At 46.6% G+C, this 20,299-nt stretch overlaps 2 protein-coding genes across 5 annotated transcripts in view; one reads left to right on the top strand and one right to left on the bottom strand.

Annotated features, from left to right (window-relative positions):
* The first annotated feature begins 1,133 nt into the window (after positions 1–1,133).
* On the top strand, positions 1,134–13,189 carry LOC308357776 (protein Njmu-R1). Its single transcript, XM_080827554.1, has 10 exons — positions 1,134–1,328; positions 2,024–2,104; positions 3,161–3,286; positions 4,457–4,600; positions 4,847–4,904; positions 7,072–7,191; positions 8,548–8,612; positions 8,974–9,110; positions 10,380–10,483; positions 11,017–13,189. Exons 1-10 carry the CDS (start codon positions 1,189–1,191, stop codon positions 11,230–11,232), a joined length of 1,191 nt encoding a protein of 396 aa, XP_080683680.1. The 5' UTR covers positions 1,134–1,188; the 3' UTR covers positions 11,233–13,189.
* A 5,444-nt stretch (positions 13,190–18,633) lies between these two features.
* Positions 18,634–20,299, bottom strand: part of RHBDL3 (rhomboid like 3) — a gene marked incomplete at both ends in the record, with an annotated part of 46,322 nt that continues 44,656 nt past the window's right edge. For all 4 annotated transcript variants that reach the window (XM_080825767.1, XM_080825768.1, XM_080825769.1 and 1 more), the window contains one exon: positions 18,634–18,905. In XM_080825767.1, coding sequence (XP_080681893.1) covers positions 18,634–18,905 — 272 coding nt within the window. The remainder of the gene's footprint in view (positions 18,906–20,299) is intronic.

The following is a 20,299-nucleotide window of genomic DNA, read 5'->3' as shown; positions in this document are numbered from 1 at the left end:
TAACCATGTGTATTAATTTTATTCCTATCAACTGTTTAGGAGAACGCTTCTTTACATACCTCAGCACAAGGTATTTCAAATCCCTGCTAATCTGCCAGGTGAAAAGTAGTACAATATGTCACCAATTTCATTTGAAATTGAACAGTTTATTTGTCTACATATTCATTTTTATTTCTTCTATGAACTGCCTGTTGTCTTTCTTTTTTATTGACAAATGACAGGCCTTCATCTGTTATATATGTTGCAAATATTTTTCCTGGGTGGTCATTTGTGTTTTGACTTTGGGCGACACAGAAGTTTAGTTTTTACCTAGTCAGATTTTTCTTTTCCCATGTGGTTTCTAAGTGTTTTAAATATTTAGAGAGGCCTTTTTCAAGACTCTTCAAAGTTCTCCCATGTTTTTACCTGGAAGTGGGCATTTTAAAGTCATATAATGTCCTATAAAGTCATATAAAGCTCAGTCAGTTTGGCCTCTGACTCTTGATTTTGGCTCAAGTCATGGTCTTGGGGTCCTAGGGTCAACCTAGGGGTCAGGCTCCCCACTGGGCAGGGAGTCCCGGCTTGTCTCCCTCCCCCTCTGTCCCTCTCTCTGCTTGTGCGTGCTCTCTCTGACAGAAGGAAAGCACAAGCAGGAGGAGGGGCAAGCAGAGAGAGAGGGAGAAGCAGGCTCTCCGCAAGACAGGGAAGCAGATGGGGGGCTCAAAATCCCAGCATCCTGGGATCGTGACCTGAGCCGAAGGCAGACGCCCAACTGTCTAAGCCACCGAGGCGCCCCTACAAATAAATAAATTTTTATATCTTTTATCAATCTGGGGCACATGAGTACGTGTCCACGCACTTGAAGGGTAGTTGGAGGGCCCATTCATCCCTTCCCAGGTGGCTAGCTAATTGTACCATGTTTATTACGTCTCCTGGACGTCTTAGACGATAGCCAGAGGAGAAAAGAGAGTCAAAAGAGAAACGGTAAAAGAGTCGCGGGAGGTAATTCGGCACGCCGACTAACCCCTGCGGGGAGTAAAGCGCCCCCGCCCCGGGCAGCCTGCTGCCCGGCCTGCGACTCCGGGAAACCGGCGGAACGCAGGTGCACGAAGGCTTGGAGCCGCACGAGCCCGGTCTGGGAGGACTGTACGGCAGCGGGGGAGCGGTTTGGCGGGAACACAGGGTCGCTCGGAGGCCGCAGCCGCCGCGATGCTCCCCTCCTTGCAGGAATCTCTGGAAGGGGATGAAAAGGAGCTAGAGAGCAGCGAGGAGGGAGGCTCCGCGGAGGAGCGGAGACTCGAGCCGCCACCCAGCAGCCACTATTGTCTCTACAGCTACCGCGGAAGCAGGTGCAGCACCCAGCGTCCCCGTGGTCCCGCCCCGGCCCTGCCGCCGGGCCCCGCATCCCAACCCCGGCGGCTCGCAAAGACCTTCCCCTCTCCCAGCTGTATAGTCTCTGGCCCTAAGGGCCCCCTGGCCTCAAGCCGTTCTTAAGGGCCACGGGCCTGGACTTTGGTACCCCTCCTAAGCCTCTGCGCTCCCAACTGTCCCTCTCGACTTCTCAGCCCCTTCCTGTCGCCCCTGCCCTTGTTTGGCGCAGCGCCTCGCCCACTCATTAATGTCGGTTTCCACCCCGTCCTTCTTGTCAGTACCGCCCCACTTTCTCCCATTAGCCCCACGCATCCACACTTCCACCCCACCCTCTGATTGTCCTCTGTTCTCCTCGGTCGGGGCAGGCATTCCTGGGGCTCTCTTGGCCCTGGAAAGTCTGGTTTTTAGAGGAAATTCCCTCGACTCTTGTGGATGTTTAATTTAGCCTTTCTTCCGCCCCTTAGACGGCCTGGAGAGAGAAGGGGCTCTTGTCCGCACCGTTGCATGGGTTCTCCCTGTCATTAGGGTAGGCAGTGGAGGATCGACGCCCTTCTAACTTGCAGCATTTTCAGTGGACTGAACCCTCTCACCCTGCTTGCCGGCGGGGTGGGGGCCATACCGCGCTTGAGTTGGAGCCCGTAACTCATAGCTGCATTGCTTTTGTGATGTGCAGATTGGCGCAACAGCGAGGGGACAGTGATGATGGAAGCCCAAGCGGCACAAATGCAGAAACGCCCTCTGGTGATGATTTCAGGTAAAAACAGCTCGCCCCTAACCCACGTGTGTACTTCTATCTTCTGTGCATTTCTGTCTTGTAGATTACTGGGTACCTTATTTCCCTTCAGCTTTCCCCAACTCAAACCACCGAGCCCACCTGTCCCCTAGGAACCGCATCTGGATTTCCTCCTTCCTTCATTCATTCAAGGCTGGGCAGATCCAAATACCCTTAGTGCCCCTGGTGATTAGCCAGAGGCAGTCCATCTTAAAGATTTTTTTTTTTTTTTTAAGATTTTATTTTTTTATTTGACAGAGAGAGAGAGATCACAAGTAGGCAGAGAGGCAGGCAGAGAGAGGAGGAAGCAGGCTCCCCACTGAGCAGAGAGCCCGATGCGGGGCTCGATCCCAGGACCTTGGGATCATGACCCGAGCTGAAGGCAGAGGCTTAACCCACTGAGCCACCCAGGTTTCCCAGAGGCAGTCCATCTTAGTTCCTTGATTGGAACTGCATTAAATATTCAATGTCATATGAGTATAAAGAAATCTAAAATGCTCCTTTTCCCTGCCTTCAGTTTCCTTTCAGAGCCCCATTGCTACACACTGGAATGTAAACTCCAAGACAGCAGAGATTTTTGTCTCTTTGGTTCATTGATGTCTCCCTACCTGGCACCCTGAGAGATACTAGGGGAAATGTTTAGTACATATTTAGTAAATGAATGAATGAACCTTAGCACTTGATGCTAAGTAGGGTATAATACAACAATATGTCCACTGATTGGATGATGGATGATTTAAGGAATTTTTTAGGTGTCTTAATAGTGTGATGGTACCGTGAAAAGGAGGTAAGGTCAGGGGATTAGGGGTCTCGGGGAGTCATAATACTAGAGAGAATGAGCTGGGAAGATAGGACTATTTTAAACTGTTCGAGGAGGTAGATCATACCTGGGGACATACACACCTAGAAGCCTCCCCAACAGGAGTTCTATAAAAAGCTTTGTCAAACCCTTAAAGAGATTCTGGCTCTTTGTAATATTCTTACGAGGTGTGAATGTATAGTCCACTGATAAGGAATGTGTGTCTCTCATTTGTCAAGCCTCTCCTTGGTGGATACTAATCTGCCATCGGAAGTGGAACCAGAGCTGCGCAGTTTCATTGCTAAGCGTCTTTCTAAGGGAGCAGTCTTTGAAGGGCTGGGTAATGTTGCATCTGTGGAGCTGAGGTAAGTGTAAAATGTGCTGTGTCTGGAATTTTTATATCTGAGCTGAATATGAGAAGGAAGGAGGCTTGCAAAGCTGGCCTTTGTTCTCTGGCAGCCTGAGCGCTGGGTCTCACACACACATTTGTGGAATGGAATGGAATGGAATGGAATTCGGTGAACGGCAGACTCTGCCACCTAAGCATACTTATTTAGTCTTGTACTTGGGACAGTGAGTTCATTACCAAAACTAGAAGTGCATACTCTACAGTTGGTAAAGTGCTTTCACAAACTTTGATGCCATTCTCTCTACAAAGGGGCCATAGAGTAGATACTCTTACTTCCATTTTTAGATGAGCAAATAAACTAGAAGACATGAAGGTTAAAATAAAAAAAGAAGAAGACATTAAGGTCACAAAGCTGGTCACACTGATGGAGTTCAGGCTTAGTCATAGGTGTCCTCCATTGACTTCAGCCATCTTTCCATCATACCCCTTGATTGTAGTTCACTTTAGAAGTATGGTTTTGCCATCAAGTCCCCTCAGGAGTATGAAGCCACAGTCAAAAGATAAAGCCCCAGGATTAACATGTTACATCTGCTTGGAGCTTCAGTGATCTGTGAAGCTTCGGGGAGAAAGAGAACATGCTTATATTTATGTAAGCGTGGATATACTATGAATGAGAATAAGATTTACATGAGTTTTTCGCGTGAGAGAGGAGAGCTCAAAGAAATGGCATGTTTGAAATTCCAGGTGCTGCTTTCGCTAAAGCCCATAATGGTACATGTTAATTTTCCTCTGCTGTTTCAAGCAAACCAAGAAGAAGTCTAGGAGGTTCTGACCTAGTTTGCAATCTAACAGTTTTACCAAATGAAGATGACCAGGGTTTGGCGCAGTCCATAAAACTAGATGCACGAGGGGCACCTGGGTGGCTCAGTGGGTTAAAACCTCTGCCTTCGGCTCAGGTCATGATCCCAGAGTCCTGTCTGGATCCCAGGACTCTGGGATCGAGCCCCTCATCGGGCTCTCTGCTCAGCAGGGAGCCTGCTTCCTCCTCTCTCTCTGCCTGCCTCTCTGCCTACTTGTGATCTCTGTCTGTCAAATAAATAAATAAAATCTATAAATGGTGTTTTCAAAAAAAAAATAGATGCATGAGTTAGCACAATAATACATTTCACTGTCTTGTCTTTTCTAGGATTCCAGAATCCCGGGTCGGTTGTTATTACTGTCTTTTCCAGCAAGAAAAACTGCTTCCTGAAGCAGCAACAGTGGACTGTGAACATAACACTTCAGAGTATGTGGTCTGTTTTCTAGGAGGGTCTGAAAAAGGACTTGAGCTATATCCTTTCTTTGGTCTTTGAGGATATCAGGAAGGAAAACATGGGAAGCCAGGAGGAGTATTACTACCAACCTCCAAAGAGCTTTTCTGCCCCTTCTCTATTTACTTCATTTCATACTTTCATACATCCAGTTTGTCCTGGCGTGTTTTAATTTACAGTTTGCATCATTTGAAAGATTTTATGTATCCTATTGAGAGATAAAACACCGTCCTGATGCACCCTTTCTTGCTTCCTTAAGAACGTACTTTCAGGCTTGAACTGGACAAGTATATTCAAGGGCTGAAAAATGACATGAACCGTGAGGTAAGGTGATCGAAGATTTAATTGGTAAGACTGGGAGGATAAACACAGTGTAACTGCTCTATTTATTAAATCACACAGGTGTAGGGCGCCTGGGTGGCTCAATGGGTTAAAGCCTCTACCTTCGGCTCAGGTCATGGTCCCAGGGTCCTGGGATCGAGCCCCGTATCAGGCTCTCTGCTCAGTGGGGAGCCTGCTTCCACCTCTCTCTGTCTGCCTCTCTGCCTACTTGTGATCTCTGCCTGTCAAATAAATAAATAAAGTCTTAAAAAAAAAAAAATCACAGGTGGACACAAAGACACCCCAATTCTAAAAATGTACTGCTTTGTGGGCTAATAGGAAAGTGCTGGTTAAAGGAAGCAGGGAACGTAGTCCTGTAAGTGCTCTAAGTTTCACAAGGCTGCTTCTAATGTTTTGTATCCAGGAAAAATTGACTCCATTCAATTCAGGGTATGTGGTAACATGCCAAGTGAGAAAGAGGATGCTCTTTTCCTGATTTCTAGGCACATACAACTTAGGTTCTGGTCAGAATTAATGTCCACGAAGCCTCTGGCACCAAAGACCTGCTATACAATATCAAAGATTTGTAGAAAAATTCCATTTTTTTATTAGTCGATCTTTCGCAAACTAGTCACATCCATATTGATATCCGTACCTTTAAAAAACGACACATTCAGCGTGTAGTAGTTGTTAAAGTCATAACTCTTCTAACGTTACTACCCATTACATGTGGTATCAATTCCTTTTACTTATCATGTGCTTACAACATCCTGTGGGAGAAAAAAGGCTAGCATAGGAGTGAGCCAGGGAAATGAGTCTAGGGGGAGCTGCTCTCCCAGAGTAGAGCTCTTCTACTAGTCCCCAGTGAGCTGCATAGCCTAGAAAGCCAGGTGTGCTCATGGCAGCAATCGTGGCAGCATGTTTGACAGCCGGAGTGGGCTGGAGTGCTTTGATGAATTAGGGTGTGTCCTTCTCTGATCCTATTTGAATGTGAGTGAGCTGTCTCACTTCTTCAGCCATTTAGCAGGTCTTCTATAAACTCCTGCATGGATGTTTCAGGTACTGCCAAGGGCTGGGGTGATAGAGATTATTAAGACAATATCTCCTTGGGCACCTGGCTGGCTCAGTTGGTAGAGCATGCAATTCTTGATCTCAGGGTTGTGAGTTCCATCCCCCCTTTGAGTGTAGAGATCACTTAAAAAGAAAATCTTTTTAAAAAAATGTCTCCAGGGCGCCTGGGTGGCTCAGTGGGTTAAGCCTCTGCCTTCAGCTTAGGTCATGATTCCAGGGTCCTGGGATTGAGTCCCGCATCTGGCTCTCTGCTCGGTGGGGAGCCTGCTTCCTCCTCTTTCTCTCTCTGCTTGCCTCTCTTATGATCTCTGTCTGTCAAATAAATAAATAAAATCTTTAAAAATATATATATATCTCCGGGGGCACCTGGTTGGCTCAGCAGGTTAAGCCTCTGCCTTCGGCTCAGGTCATGATCTCAGGGTCCTAGGATCAAGCCTCACGTCGGGCCTCTCTGCTCAGCAGGGAGCCTGCTTCCCCCGCTCTCTCTGCCTGCCTCTCTGCCTACTTGTGATCTCCGTCTGTCAAATAAATAAATAAACTCTTAAAAAAAAAAAATCTCCAGTGAGTACACACAGTATGGTAGGGGGAGATGGACGTGTAAATGCCCAGCTTTTCCCAGCAAAGAAACAGCATGGAACCCTACTATTATTGCTGTCTCTTTATTTTATGTAATATATTTCTAAGTGTGTTTTTAAGAATTTCAGTAGAGAATTAATCCCCACTCTGTTCAGGAAAGTTGTATCACAATTCCGTTTTTGAATTGGTGGTGTTAGCTTAAAAAAAGGAAATGTCTATCCTCACTTTTTTTTCTTTTAAAGATTTTATTTATTTATTTGGGAGGGAGAGAGAGAAAATGAACAGGAACAGAAGCAGAGGGGGAGGACAAAACAGAATCCCCACCGAGCAGGGAGCCCGATGTAGGGCTCAATGCCAGGACCCTGGGATCATGACCTGAGCCAAAGGCAGACACTCAGCTGACTGAGCCACCCAGGCACCCTATCCTCAGTTCTTTTCATCGTCAAGAATATCAAGAAGAAAATGTTAAGTCTACTAAAATGAATGCTTATATTAAAGGTGATGACATTCTTTCTTGATCTAGGAAAGAGGCCTGGAGAACCACGTAAAATCCTACCTGAGCAGCTGGTTTGAGGATGTTGTATGCCCAATCCAAAGGGTGGTTCTTCTCTTTCAGGAGAAGCTTACCTTTCTGCTACATGCTGTAAGTATTGCCTAAACAAAAGCATTTCTTTAATAGAGGGTCACTTTGGCAGAGTTTGGATTAAAGACATACTCACTTTCTCTCAACATTCTGAACACCTGAACACACATACACTCCCCCTCGCCGCTGAATATTCATTCAAACTATGCTTGTAATCAGAATAGACCACATTCTGTTTACTGAGATCTAGAAAGTTCCATTACTCAGGTAGAATTGCAAATACTAAATCTTCCCAATAGGGTAAAACGTTATTATTGTTATTTTTAAAGTAGGCTCCATGCCCAGCTTGAGCAGGGCTTGAACTCATAACCCTGAGAGCAAGACCTGAATTGAGATCAAGAGTCTGACCCTTAACCGACTGAGACAGCCAGGTGCCCCTAGGATAAAACATTTTAAAATAATACTTTTGGGGGCACCTGGGTGGCTCAGTGGGTTAAGCCTCTGCCTTCAGCTCGGGTCATGATCCCAGGGTCCTGGGATCAAGCGCCGCATCGGGCTCTCTGCTCAGCAGGGAACCTGCTTCCCCCTCTTTCTCTGCCTGCCTCTCTGCCTACCTGTGATCTCTCTCTCTGTGTCAAATAAATAAATAAAAATCTTTAAAAAATAATAATAATAATACTTTTGAAGTGATCTGGGAGAGGCATAATTTCCAAAACAATTTGAGAAGGAAAACAAAAACCCGAAGTGAATTTTAACTATATATAAAGTCCAGAGAGGGGCATCTGGCTAGCTTAGTAAACCATGCAACTCTTGATCTTGGGGTCATAAATGCAAGCCGCACATTGTGGGTAGAGATTACTTTAAAAAAAAAACAATGTCCAGATAAAAAATGAAAAATTCACAAAAATATCCAGACAATGGGGGAGGGCTAGAGTACATGGACAGGCTTTTATTTAAATATGTGGTGGGTAAATTCAGCTGCAACTGGATGGTCCCATGAGACCAGGGTGATAAAGCCAGGTTTTAGGCTGTCATTGGGCAGCCGCTGAACAAGGCTCTGGAGAGCACTGGGTAGTGCCCGTCAAGAATGGTCCAGTGTGGGGGCGCCTGGGTGGCTCAGTGGGTTAAAGCCTCTGCCTTCAGCTCAGGTCATGATCCCAGGGTCCTGGGATCGAGCCCCGCATCGGGCTCTCTGCTCAGCAGGGAGCCTGCTTCCTCCTCTCTCTCTGCCTGCTTCTCTGCCTATTTGTGATCTCTGACTGTCAAATAAATAAATAAAATCTTTAAAAAAAAAAAAAAAAAAGAATGGTCCAGTGTGGTGGTGATTAGGGAAGCTGACTTTTTTACTGTTGAGTAGCTGCTCCATAAGGAAAACTAGAATCTCTGTATCGATTAGGCTTTATTTTTCTCTCATAGGCTCTGAGTTATACTCCTGTTGAAGTTAAAGAATCAGATGAAAAGACAAAGAGAGACATTAACAGGTAAAGAAAAGTTTTGTAATGGGGCGCCTGGGTGGCTCAGTGGGTTAAAGCCTCTGCCATCGGCTCAGGTCATGATCCCAGGGTCCTGGGATCGAGCCCTGCATCGGGCTCTCTGCTGGGCAGGGAGCCTGTTTTCCTCCTCTCTCCTTGACTGACTCTCTCCCTGACTGTGATCTCTGTCAAATAAATAAAATCTTTTAAAAAAACTTAAAAAAAAAAAAAAAAAGCTTTTGTAAGGAGGGAACCTTTTCCACGGCAAGCCTGATATTACATTTTCAAACCTCCCACCCAGTGCAGAATTTTGTTTTCTCCTTCCTACCCTGCAATATTGTGTGTGGAAAAGAACTTGTATATGCGGCAGGTTTCTGAGTGTGGCCAGTCTTCAAGGCCTTATTCACGAAGGCACCATGACGTCCTTGTGCATGGCCATGACCGAGGAGCCACATAAACCTGTGGTCATCGATTGCAGCAGCTCCCAGCCTCAGTTCTACAATGCAGGTGAGCCATAGCCTGAGACAGCCTTCCTGGTGGGAGTCTATTTTTGCCCCGAGAACACATCATACAAACTTATCCCCCTTGCCTTGTACAGTTGTACCTGTTTATCTCACACTCACCAAAAAACAGTATCAATTCTGGAACCACAGAAATCCCATCAGGTGTAGCAGTTCCATTCCTATGTATATAGAGAAGCTCTTGTATGTGTATGTAAGGAGACAAGTACAGAAATACTCAGAAAGGCATTGTTTTAAATAGCAAAGAATGGAATCAAATGTCTATCATCAAGAAAACTGAAAAACTGGGACGCCTGGGTGGCTCAGTGGGTTAAGCCTCTGCCTTTGGCTCAGGTCATGATCTCAGGGTCCTGGGATCAAGTCCTACATTGGGCTCTCTGCTCGGCGGGGAGCCTGCTTCCCCTCCACCACCTGCCTGCCTCTCTGCCTGTTTGTGATCTCTGTCTCTCATATAAATAAAATCTTTAAAATAAAAAAAAAAAAGAAAACTGGAAAACTGCTGCAGTCATACAGTGGAGTCCCATATAGCAGCGAAAATGCACGGACTAGCTCAGAAGCATACTATTTAGTCAAAGAGCCATTAAAGAAAACACATTCATTAAGTTTAACAATACATAAAGTAATACTATAAAGGCCTTAGAGATTTTTTTTAAAAAGTGACAAAAGTTGAAAGAAATATGTGGGATGATAATCCTTTCTGATGGGAAAGGAGGGGGATGTGATGGGGAAGTCACAACTTAGGGCTTCAACCATTTGGTATTTCTTAGCCAGGTGGTAAATAGACTATTTTTTTAGACCATTACAGAACTCTTAAATAATTCACTCTTAAGTGGGGCGCTTGGGTGGCTCAGTCGGTTGAGCATCTGACTCTTGATTTTGGCTCAGGTCATGATCTCAGGGTCATGAGATCAAGCCCTGTGTCCAGCTCCTCAGTGGGGAGTCTGCTTGAGATTCTCTTAGTCTCACTCCGCCCCTCCCCCCATTTGTATGTGCTCGCTCTTTCTCTCTGTCTCGTTCTCAAATAATCTTTAAAAAAAAAAATACAGTGTAAATGTTTTTACCAAGAAAGAAAGAAAATCACAATGGATATATGTGGTGTACATCTGAAACTAATAAGTTGGATGTCAGTTACACCTCCATTAAAGATAAATAAATAACAAATAGAAAATAAATGTCTTATGCTTTTTAAGGAGGGAATCTTTGCATTGGTAGGATTTCAGTTTTATTTATTTAATTTTTCTAAAATACTTCATAGGAAGCAACCGGTTTTGTGAGGACTGGATGCAGGCTTTTTTGAATGGCACTGAAGGAGGTAACCCTTTTCTTTTTCGACAAGTACTGGAGAACTTTAAACTAAAGGTAATTCATTGGCTATGTGCCAAATGCCACATACCATTTTTGTCTCAATATTAGTTAGTACCAATGACAGAGTAACAAATCTGCTTTACAGCTGTGATGTCTATTAAATAGGACATTCTCAAAACTAGAATCCCCAGAAGGCATTTACTTTATTTATATTTTCCAGGAGCTTCTGCATATATATCATTGCATTTCCAATTAATTGGACTGAATGCTTGCTTGTATCTTGGGATTATCTTCTAATTTGTGATGTATCTTAGTTGGAAAACACCAAAAAAATGGTTCAGTGCCTAAGGATTCAAAATTCTGATGGGGAGGAGCGTTGTTACTTTATTTAGGTGATTTTAAAAGTATTTAATAAATTGTGTTCTCCCAAGGGCAAAGCATATTAGCCCTAAGAATGATGGAAATATTTAAAATAAAAAGCAAACATCTCAGCAACATATGTCAAGCTCTCAGCTGGATAGGAGAAATTTTTCAGGCTTCATTATTATCTCACTAAACACATATTTAACTGGGTAATTTTTTTCTAGGCCATACAAGACACAAATAATTTGAAGAGATTTATCCGACAGGCAGAAATGAATCATTATGCTTTGTTTAAATGTTACATGTTCCTAAAGAACTGTGGTAGTGGAGATATCCTTTTGAAGATTGTTAAAGTGGAACATGAAGAAATGCCCGAAGCCAAAAACGTGGTGGCTGTCCTTGAAGAATTTATGAAAGAAGCTCTTACTCAAAGTTTTTGATCACATGTTTTGAGATAACTGTATTGTGAAGCTGCACATTCAAGCCTTGGTGTTTGAAACTGCGGTCGTTATAATTGTCCATAGGATTGCTACTTCAGACTATTTCAAACATATTCTAGATGTCTTCATTTTGTAATTTTAAAATTTAACTTACTTAGACATAAAAATCCGAGGACCATTTTCACTGAGTCTTAGATGTGTGTTAGAGTCGTGGCGTTTTAGCGCACTGCTGGCCCCATAAATTCCAGGCTTCAGGGGGTTGAGGCTCAGAAGTCTTGAAAGGTAATTTTGTGGCTTCTCTGAGGAGTTGGCTGCAGTATTTAGCAATTTTTCCTCCCAGAAAAATTGTCATACTCCTTTCTCCATGTACTATAGCTTCTTTAAAAAAAAAAAAAATGTCCTCTTAGTCTCAGGACAAATTAGTGCTGTGACACCATTTCAGAGACAGATCTGTGCATCCTGTGGGTGCTTGGATAGATTTTCTTTTTTGTCTGATTATGGCATGGATGACAGAGCCAGCTTGTAAGACAATACACAAATCATGAGTGTGTAAGGCATTAAATGAGCTTTAAAAATAGATGCATAAGCTTCAAGACAAAACATCATCTCTGACAGAAGGCTACTGCCAAAGTGGCCCCCAGCCCCTTTCTTCATTCATTTGTTCACAGGTACTTGCCAGGAGCCTGTATTTTCTTTTCTCTTTTTCTGTCAAAAATGCTGGAGTTTCCCAACAGAATGTTAAAAAAGAAACGAAGTACTTAAATTCTACAAGCAAACTGTAACATAAAGAATGGAAACAGATTCTTCATATCGGAGTTATTCATTGATTTTAGGTTTTTTTGTATATTTGTTACAAGCCTCATATTGTTTTACTCTGAATCAACTGAACGGGTCCTCAGCTAGAGCCATTTGTAATTCCCAAGGAAGCCAGTTGTAGCTACACTCGTGATGGCAGTTTGTTCTGCAAAGCTCTTTAATAAATCCATTTGATAATGATTTTTGTTTAGAAGATCAGAAGTCTTATTCTCACTGCCCTCAGGATGCCTAGAGGAACACAAGCCCGTAAAAATCCTCTCCTAAACTCATACATAAGTGCTGAGTTTTAACTTTGAAAATGACTGACAATGGCCTTATGCTTTCTCTTCTACAGAAGTCTGGGGACATGACTCACCAAGCCATTTCTTTTCCTTTAATGAGAAATACAATTCAGGATCTTCATAAAGGCTCTCATATGGTTTTAAATTTTAATAACTTGGATTGTAGGCAGTGTAGAAAACAAAATCCAAATAGCATTTTTTATAGCATGAAATTCAGAATGACTATGGGAAATAAGCAATTCCAAGGCACTACACTTGAATCTGATTTTTTCTAATGTACTTGGTTGCTCATTTAGAAATCAATTTTTTAATAGACAACATTAGGACATCAACATTTGGAGTCAAAAAAACATTTTTCATTTTCAAATTCACATTTCATTCAACAGTCCATGATGTAAATGGCATTTTAAAAGTAAATGTATTACCTGCTTCAAGCCATTTATGGATATAGTCAAAGTTTCATTAGCTATTCCTTACGTGTACTTTTAAATATATATTTTGTGATGCAGGCTCAGTACACTGTGTACCATATAGTCTTATTTTACAAGTCTGTGACAAACCATCACTATTGTAGGCGAGGAAAATGGTGACGTGGAATCAAGTATCCTGTTGGCCATGAGAAGAAACCCAAAGAGCTCATGACCAGAAACATGGACTGTATTCAAATTTTAATAAGCTAATGTACTAACTTTTAAAGTTTTAAAAAGGACTTGTTCAGGTGTGGAATACATTTATGTATTACTTGTGTGCTCTACACACAGGAAATATATGTTTGTCATGTTATCAAAAATGGCCTCAGTTTAATTGTAATTATATTTGTAACAATAATCATCATAATAATAAACCACTCTAGCTTCTCATCAAGAGTCATTTTTATTTAGCTAGCTCCATTCTCAAGTTGACATTTTTATGAAGGTGCGGCAAGTCGCGGGGAGATCATACTTGTCATGCTAAGGAATCTGTTGAAGACAATCACATCCCCTCCTGGAATACACCTTTTGGCACCTGGCAGGAGGCGTCAGGCAGGGTGTGAGGGCAATTTCCATCACGATGTTTTATTCATTGTCCAGGGAAGTTACACACCTAGAACTCAATAACCCAAATCACTTCCCTTCACTCTCATTCATTATTAACCATGACAGAACGCCTGTCCTTCACCAGAGGCACACTTAAACCAGATGCTAGGAAAGCCTGTAGGCATCCAGGAAACAAGACGAGGACCAAGTTTTCCTAACCATGTGTCTTCTTAGTGATGGAGATCTGCCTCCGCCCGCATACACTCTGGCATCAATGAAGTCCTTCTACTTGGAGGTGTAAGAGGACAGCTCCAGTCCCGCAGCTGCTGAACTTCCTAAATGTGACCCAGACTTCAGATCATTCTGAGCTGGCATAAAAGCTAGATTTCGGAAGTCAGTGGTGATAGGGAGCGGCCATGAATTCATAGCTATGGATTTGCTTGTAAACTACTCCAGAAGGGCTGATAAAGCAGAGATCCTGTCAAGTGAGCACCAAATCAATGTTCCAAGGTCCATTACTGTTACTAATGCAGTGAGACTGGGTCCTGAAACGAACGCCCTGGCCCTTCCACAGGTTTAGTGTCCTGAAAGTCCCACACAAACAGCCAAAGGGTGAGAGCATGAACTTGGGAACCACAGTGTGAATCTATCTATGCCACAAGGTACCCATGAGTCACTACACTTCTCTAAGCCTGCCCCTCGTGTAAATATGGGCATACTGATACCATTTCACACCAAGTAGCCATGCACTAAATGAGGATCTTTTTTTTTTTTTTTAATGAGGATCTTCCATGGAAAATGTCTTATGCAATGCCCAGCACATACTAAGTAATCCATAAACCGTCTTCAGGGTTACCTATTCACTGTCTCACGAAGTTATCGGAGAAAGAGGCTCTGGTAGGAAGGAGGAAGCAGAAAAGTTAAGGGGGAAGTGATAGGAAGCCAAAGGCAAAGCTAGCTAAGCAGCTTCTGGGCTGTCCAGGGAGCTGGCCCGTAAGTGCCCCGGCTACTGGAGCCTGGAACTGACTGGGGGGTGCACCGGGCCTCAGACAGGGCCCCGATTTTCCCTCCGGGGACGTGGAACAGGAATGAATTCTTCAACCTTGAGCCTGAGCTATACTCTTAAGTTGGCTCTGGGATGCCTTCTGCAGCTTTTAGAAATGTTCTGCAATGACCTATAGGAAACCGACATGACAACATTATGGGAAACAGCTCCCGTGCTTGTTTAACAGGGTCGTTTAATCCCCCAATGAAATTTAACGGTTATGAATAGTAAACCCATGGACACAGCCGTCGGTTTAGAAAAGCTGGGAAAAAACTTCACTTTCTCAGACTGTGTCCATTCGAAGCCCATGTGATTATTAAACTTACCAAGCATTTACGCCCCTCTTGTTCTCCTCTTCTGTTTGTGAACTGTCCTTTTACCCTGAGAACCTTCCTATCCCTTCCTCAAGATCCTCAGGCGTTGACTGCCCCTCAAAAGACCTAAATAATAGACTACTGGGGTAAAGAAGGAAGTTCCTAGATATTTCAAAGATCACTCCAATAATAGTAGTATATTAATCTCCCATTAGAATATAGGTTAGAGGAGAAGAGCAAGACGGGGCGCCTAGCAGGACAGTAGGTAGAGAAGTTCCTGACCTGAAACCATGGACCAGTTTCCTTATTCACACACCACCTCCCCCCTCCACATTGTACACAGAATTGTCTATCTGCGCATTTTTAGACCAATAGAAAACACAGCTTCCGTCAACCACTCAAAGAGTTAGTAATTCAAGAATGGTTAAGAAGCACAGAGCTAGGAACACCAGCACCCGCACCGACTCCCAGAGCTGTGCCGTATGTCCATCAGAGGCCAAGCGCCCCTGCTGCCCACCGCCTCCCACCTCCCCGACCCAGACGGAGACGAAACATGCTCCCACACTAGCCCTTCAGGCTACTTCCCGAGTCCCCGATGGCTTTAAAAAAAAATCTTTAATGGAATCTGTGTTCAAATAATATGTTACAACAAAAATATACAGAATGTACACAATACAAAAATATTTAGAAACAAACATTGCAGCTTGTGTTTCCTTTTGTTTCCCACTTACTCAAGTCCTGGGGGTGGGGGGTGGGGCAGATATTCAATGTTGGGCACTGTTTTCTTAAGGCAGAGGAGTGTGGTGCTTTCTGGCCAGCCCTGGGAGCAGCATGAAAGACTCCAGGAAAGGGCTTCCGCTGCACCCGGGAATCTGCATTATTTGCAAACGAAATTGGACCCTGGGGGAAGATCTGGGCTTGGTGAGCAATGACTCCCCTAATCCTCTGGGTAAGAAGGGTCCTCATGGAAATGAAGAGTCCTATTAGCTGGCAAAAACACCTCATTAGGGAGCTTTTCCTAATTAAAAAAATGAATGATTAATGGTGTCATTAAAGCCAAATTTCTCCTTTGAAGATCTGTTTTCCCTTCCCTAGTTTCTGTGATTCCTCTTCCATTTAACGAGCGAGCAAGTCTACAGCTGCTGTTTGGGGAATCCCCAGCTTTCAGTCTCTGTATCCTGTGGATGAAGGCCAGCCACCCTCCACAGCCCCAAGAGGCACCCAGGGCCGGTGGCTGTACGGGCCCGGGGAAGGAGGGGTGAAGGGGACGAGGGTGCTGGCAGGGTGCTGGGTGAGGGTGCATGGACCGGCTGCGGTGAAAGCCAGACACCAAAACAGAAACCTTTCTTACCAGACAATGATCTCTGGCCCTGGTTTGGAGACCTGGGTTGTGAGGAGTGACCATGGAGCCCCAGTGGGTGGCCCTGTTTGGAGCTGAGGGTTGGGCAGGTGTGGTGTGAAGCGGACTAAAGAACTTCTGGGTTCCTTTGGGACCTGCTGACAGGTGGGTCGCTTGGTGCGTCTCAGACAGGATGGCAAGTAGGATGTCCGCCTTAGGTAGTCCTTCTTGGTAGCAAGCTTCCATCTGCAGCCCTGAGGGAACTGGGCACTTCTCTGGGGCCTTTCTGGAGTCTTCTGGTTCACAGTCTTCTCACCCCTGCAAGAGGCAGATCCCTCTCCAGGCTGCATCAGATGAAGGTGGGAGAGACTCTCCACTCCCTCCACCCACAACCCAGAACACCAGGTGCAGGGGGGTGGGGGGGCAGAGCGACACCCTGCCTCCCCATAGGGCACAGGGTGCCTCTGCTCCTCCAGGGAGGGATAGCACCACTCAGGGTTAGGGGGCTGCAGCCCACGGCCAGGGCCCCCCTCTCCATCCTGACCCAAGTCCTCTCAGACCCCTATTCCAACTTGTTCTTCTCTCCGAGGAAGCTGACTCTTCCAGCTACCCCCTTCCCTCCCTAGGGGCAGAGGCAGGCTCGCGGGATACAGACAAGACGCCTCGGGGTGACGCAGCTCAGCCCCCGATTGGCCTGGCCATCCCCAGTGCTGTGCCAGCCCAAGGGCAGCATGACCGCAGGAGAGACATGTGGGGGGACCCAGACAATCTGTCTAGCACTGGGCAAAGGCGGGGAAGGGCTTGGCATGGCCTGGGGCTGCATGGAGACCCTGCCCGTTCACGTGTGATCACTGAGGACAGGAAGCCACAGTGGCCCAAGACCCCCTAGCTGTCTGGCCCGGCTGACTCCAGACTGGGCTCCTGCTCTCACCCCTGCAGGGACCCACTCCTTCTGCCTCCCGGACTGGAGTTCTTTGTCTTTCTGGGTTGTCAGTGCTTGGGAATTCCAAGAGCAGTATACAGGGAATCACATATTTTGTCAAAGGCCATCCTCCCCTTCCCCTCTCCTCAGGGGCTGTAGCAGCTCCGGCTCCGAAGCTCGTTTTCCCACTTGTGCCTTGCAGAGGCAGGGGGATGAAGCTGACAACAGCCAAGTTCCTGCCAAGCTCTGAGCCTCTGCATCTATGGGCTGCCCTCCCCTCTGACCCTCCTCCAAATACCCAACAATTCTCTAGAAGCCGTTTTCCTCTAAATTGGAATTTCTCTGACTGCAGCCTCCTGTTCCCCCTACTCGATGGACGCAGGGCTTCAATATTCCTGCCCCAGCCTCTCTTACACCCCCAAAGCTCCTTCCCTCCTGAGGAAAACAGAAAAGAACTATTTTAGACATGAAGGTCATTCCAGAGGGAAACAAGATGGGAACTTGGCAAAGGCCAGCTGAGGCGTCCTGAGTCTCCCCTCTACCACAGACAAGTCTCCCACTGGTCAGTGGCTCTCAGGGAGATGCCTGGAAAGGATGAGGAATGGGAAAGAAGGGGGTAGCTTTGCTGAAAGCCAGATCCTCAGAGGTCACACCCTCCCACCTCTCTGCGCCTTTTTCCCCTCTCACGCAGACACTTCCACACACGGCCATCTCCCCCAAGGGCCTCTCTGCAGTCTCTGACTTGCCTCACGTTCTTTCCATGGCCTCTCCTCCCATCCCATGGGTGTCCTTACCCACTGAAACACACACACACACACACACACACACACACACACACACGTCCCCATGACCAAAGGGGAGGCACAATGTAGGGTCAGGGCAATGGAAGGGAAGGAAAAGGCGCTAAAAATAAGGCGGGGCCTGGGATGCCTAGGAGGCACCGAGATGAGATGGCAGCATTCTGGGGGACAGGGAGGGAGAAATCCAAAGGTGGTCGTGGCCTTGCCTACGGTAGCACTTGGGACGAAGTTTATTCCCTCCTGCTTGCGTTTCTCTCGCTGGACACCCCCAAGGGCAAGAGTGAGGCCTGGAGTTACAGCATCTCCCTTCTCTGCCTGCCCCAAGCACGAGCGGTCGCGCCTCAGTGCCCAGCACCGGGAGCGCACCCTGGGCTCGCTTACAACAAAACCCAACAGGGCCCTCCTCCACTCCAGAGCTCCAAACCCAACAGCTGTAGAGCGGACACTCCCCGGCCTGTGACTGTACCTCTGAGCTGGGCAAGGGCCTGCCTCCCTACCCAATGCTCCAGTCTTCCTGACATCTCGGGAGAAGGAAGAGGGAAAGGGCTGCCGTCAATCCGTGACAAGGGAGGCGTCGCCTGAACTCACAGAACAAGCCGAGCCCCAGGGGAGGGCTGCCTTCGCCCTGGCCTGATGTCCTCAGAACAGTCTAGAAAAACAGTAGCTGCATCCAACTCATCCAGCAGGGGTCTTTCAGAAAAGAGGCCGCACTGTCCAAACCTGAACACCAGCCTCACCGTGGCCCAGCCTCTCGTCCTGTCCTCCCCGGCCTCATGGAGCGGGCGCCAAGAACGAGAATGTCTGTACGTACGTGTTCCTTCCTGCTGCGGCTCGGCCCTCCCCTCCCAGACCTCCGGCCCCCAGTGCCTTAAGGAGGCGGTGGCAGCTTTAAGTCCAGCAGGGAGTAGGCAAAGATGTTCCAGAAGACAGCGAACAGAACAAAGACTGTGTACATGGTCACAAAAATCCACCACAGGGACTGGTCCTGTAGCCTCTGCTCGTAGTTCCTCAAGACCACCACGCCCAGTGTGATCCCCACAGCCACGCCGCCCAAGTGCGCCACAAAGCTCGGGTGAGGGCACGGGGGGTAGGCCGATGGGTGGAACCGGAGCCACACGGCCCGCCCGAACTCCATGCTCACTGTAAGGGAAGAAAGCACAGGGAAGTCACCGCGGGGCAGCTGGGCAGGGGCGAAGGGAGAGGGCTTGCACGCCATCCATCCGCCTGGCCACCCACTCCCCCATCCACCCGTGAATTCATTCACTACCCACTAGGCCGAGCACTGTTTGTTCTCTGCCCTGCAGACAGACGAGTGAAAGACAGACGAACCCCTGTTCTTCCAGGGCTTACAGGTCTGGCAATCAACCAGCATCAATTACACACATCAGATAATTCCAGTAAGAAAAATTCTAAAGGGGGTAAAAAAAAATTAGATAATTTTAAATCAAGGCTGGGTGGGGAGGGGGGATTCATTAGTTTGGGGAATCAGCAAGCTCTCCCTAGAGAAGGGAAGCGTGAGCAGAGACATGATTATCAAGAGAAGACCCTAAGAAGAGAAGTCCAGGCAGAGGGGAGAGCTTGTGCAGAAACCCAGAGACCCTGACGGCCCTGCGTTCCTGAGTATGGGAGGCTCAGTTTCCCCATTTGTAGAGGGCCAGGCTACACTGTTGGAACATTAATAACTCCAACATGTGCTAGCATGGTACAGCTAGAAAATGTTTTCATGTATTCTCTCAAAACCCTTAGAAAACCCCTCAGAACCAGTGCTTTTGTGATTGGAGGGAAGGGATGGAGGGAAAAAGGACAAAAAAGAAATGGGAACACACGAGCCCAACAGAATCCTGAAATTTCTCTCCTAACAGATGCTAAAATGCCCCCATCCTATCCTCCAGTTCATTCTTCTCGCCTGAACTTGTTGGGTCGGCCAGTCCCATGGGATGCACCCTCTCCAAAGGATAGGGGCTCGGAAACGGCCATCTCACGGCCCACCACCAAAGAACACTAAGGGCAGGCATTCTTATCCCCATCTTGCAGATGCAGAAACCAAGGCAAATTTGACAAGTGAAAGAAAGTCCTTTGCAGGGAATTCTGTACCTGATCAGTTACCATTTAATTAACCAGCGTGTCTCTCTCCACTGTGGCCACCGAGGGGGCACCCAGAACCTCCAGGGACGTTCTTTTCCCTGGGGCTTGCCTAATCTTCTGGCCGGGGCCCTGCAAGTCCAAGGATGGCCGACAGATGGCAGGAGAGGAGCAGTCAGGGAGCAGGGAGGCCTCCCTGACCCTTCCCCAGGCCCTGGGCCATCCTTCTGCCTTTGCACAGCAGGCCCTGGGGGCCACAAAGGAGGTCTGAAAGACACTGGTCCCCTACTCCAAAACAGCATTCTAGTTTTTATGTTTTGAATTGGATTTTTTTTAAACATCAAAACTCAAGCTTCTCCTCCCTCCTTGCACACAAACTCGGAGTCTGAGCAGACAGGGAAGCTATGCTCACCCAGTCCCCCATTGCCCTGGCTCAAAGAGTCTGTGGGCTT

Source organism: Martes martes (genome assembly GCF_963455335.1).
Source record: "Martes martes genome assembly, chromosome: 16".
NCBI lineage: Eukaryota > Metazoa > Chordata > Mammalia > Carnivora > Mustelidae > Martes > Martes martes.
Note: the sequence above shows the minus strand (reverse complement) of the source record. Positions and strands in the feature narration are given on the sequence as shown.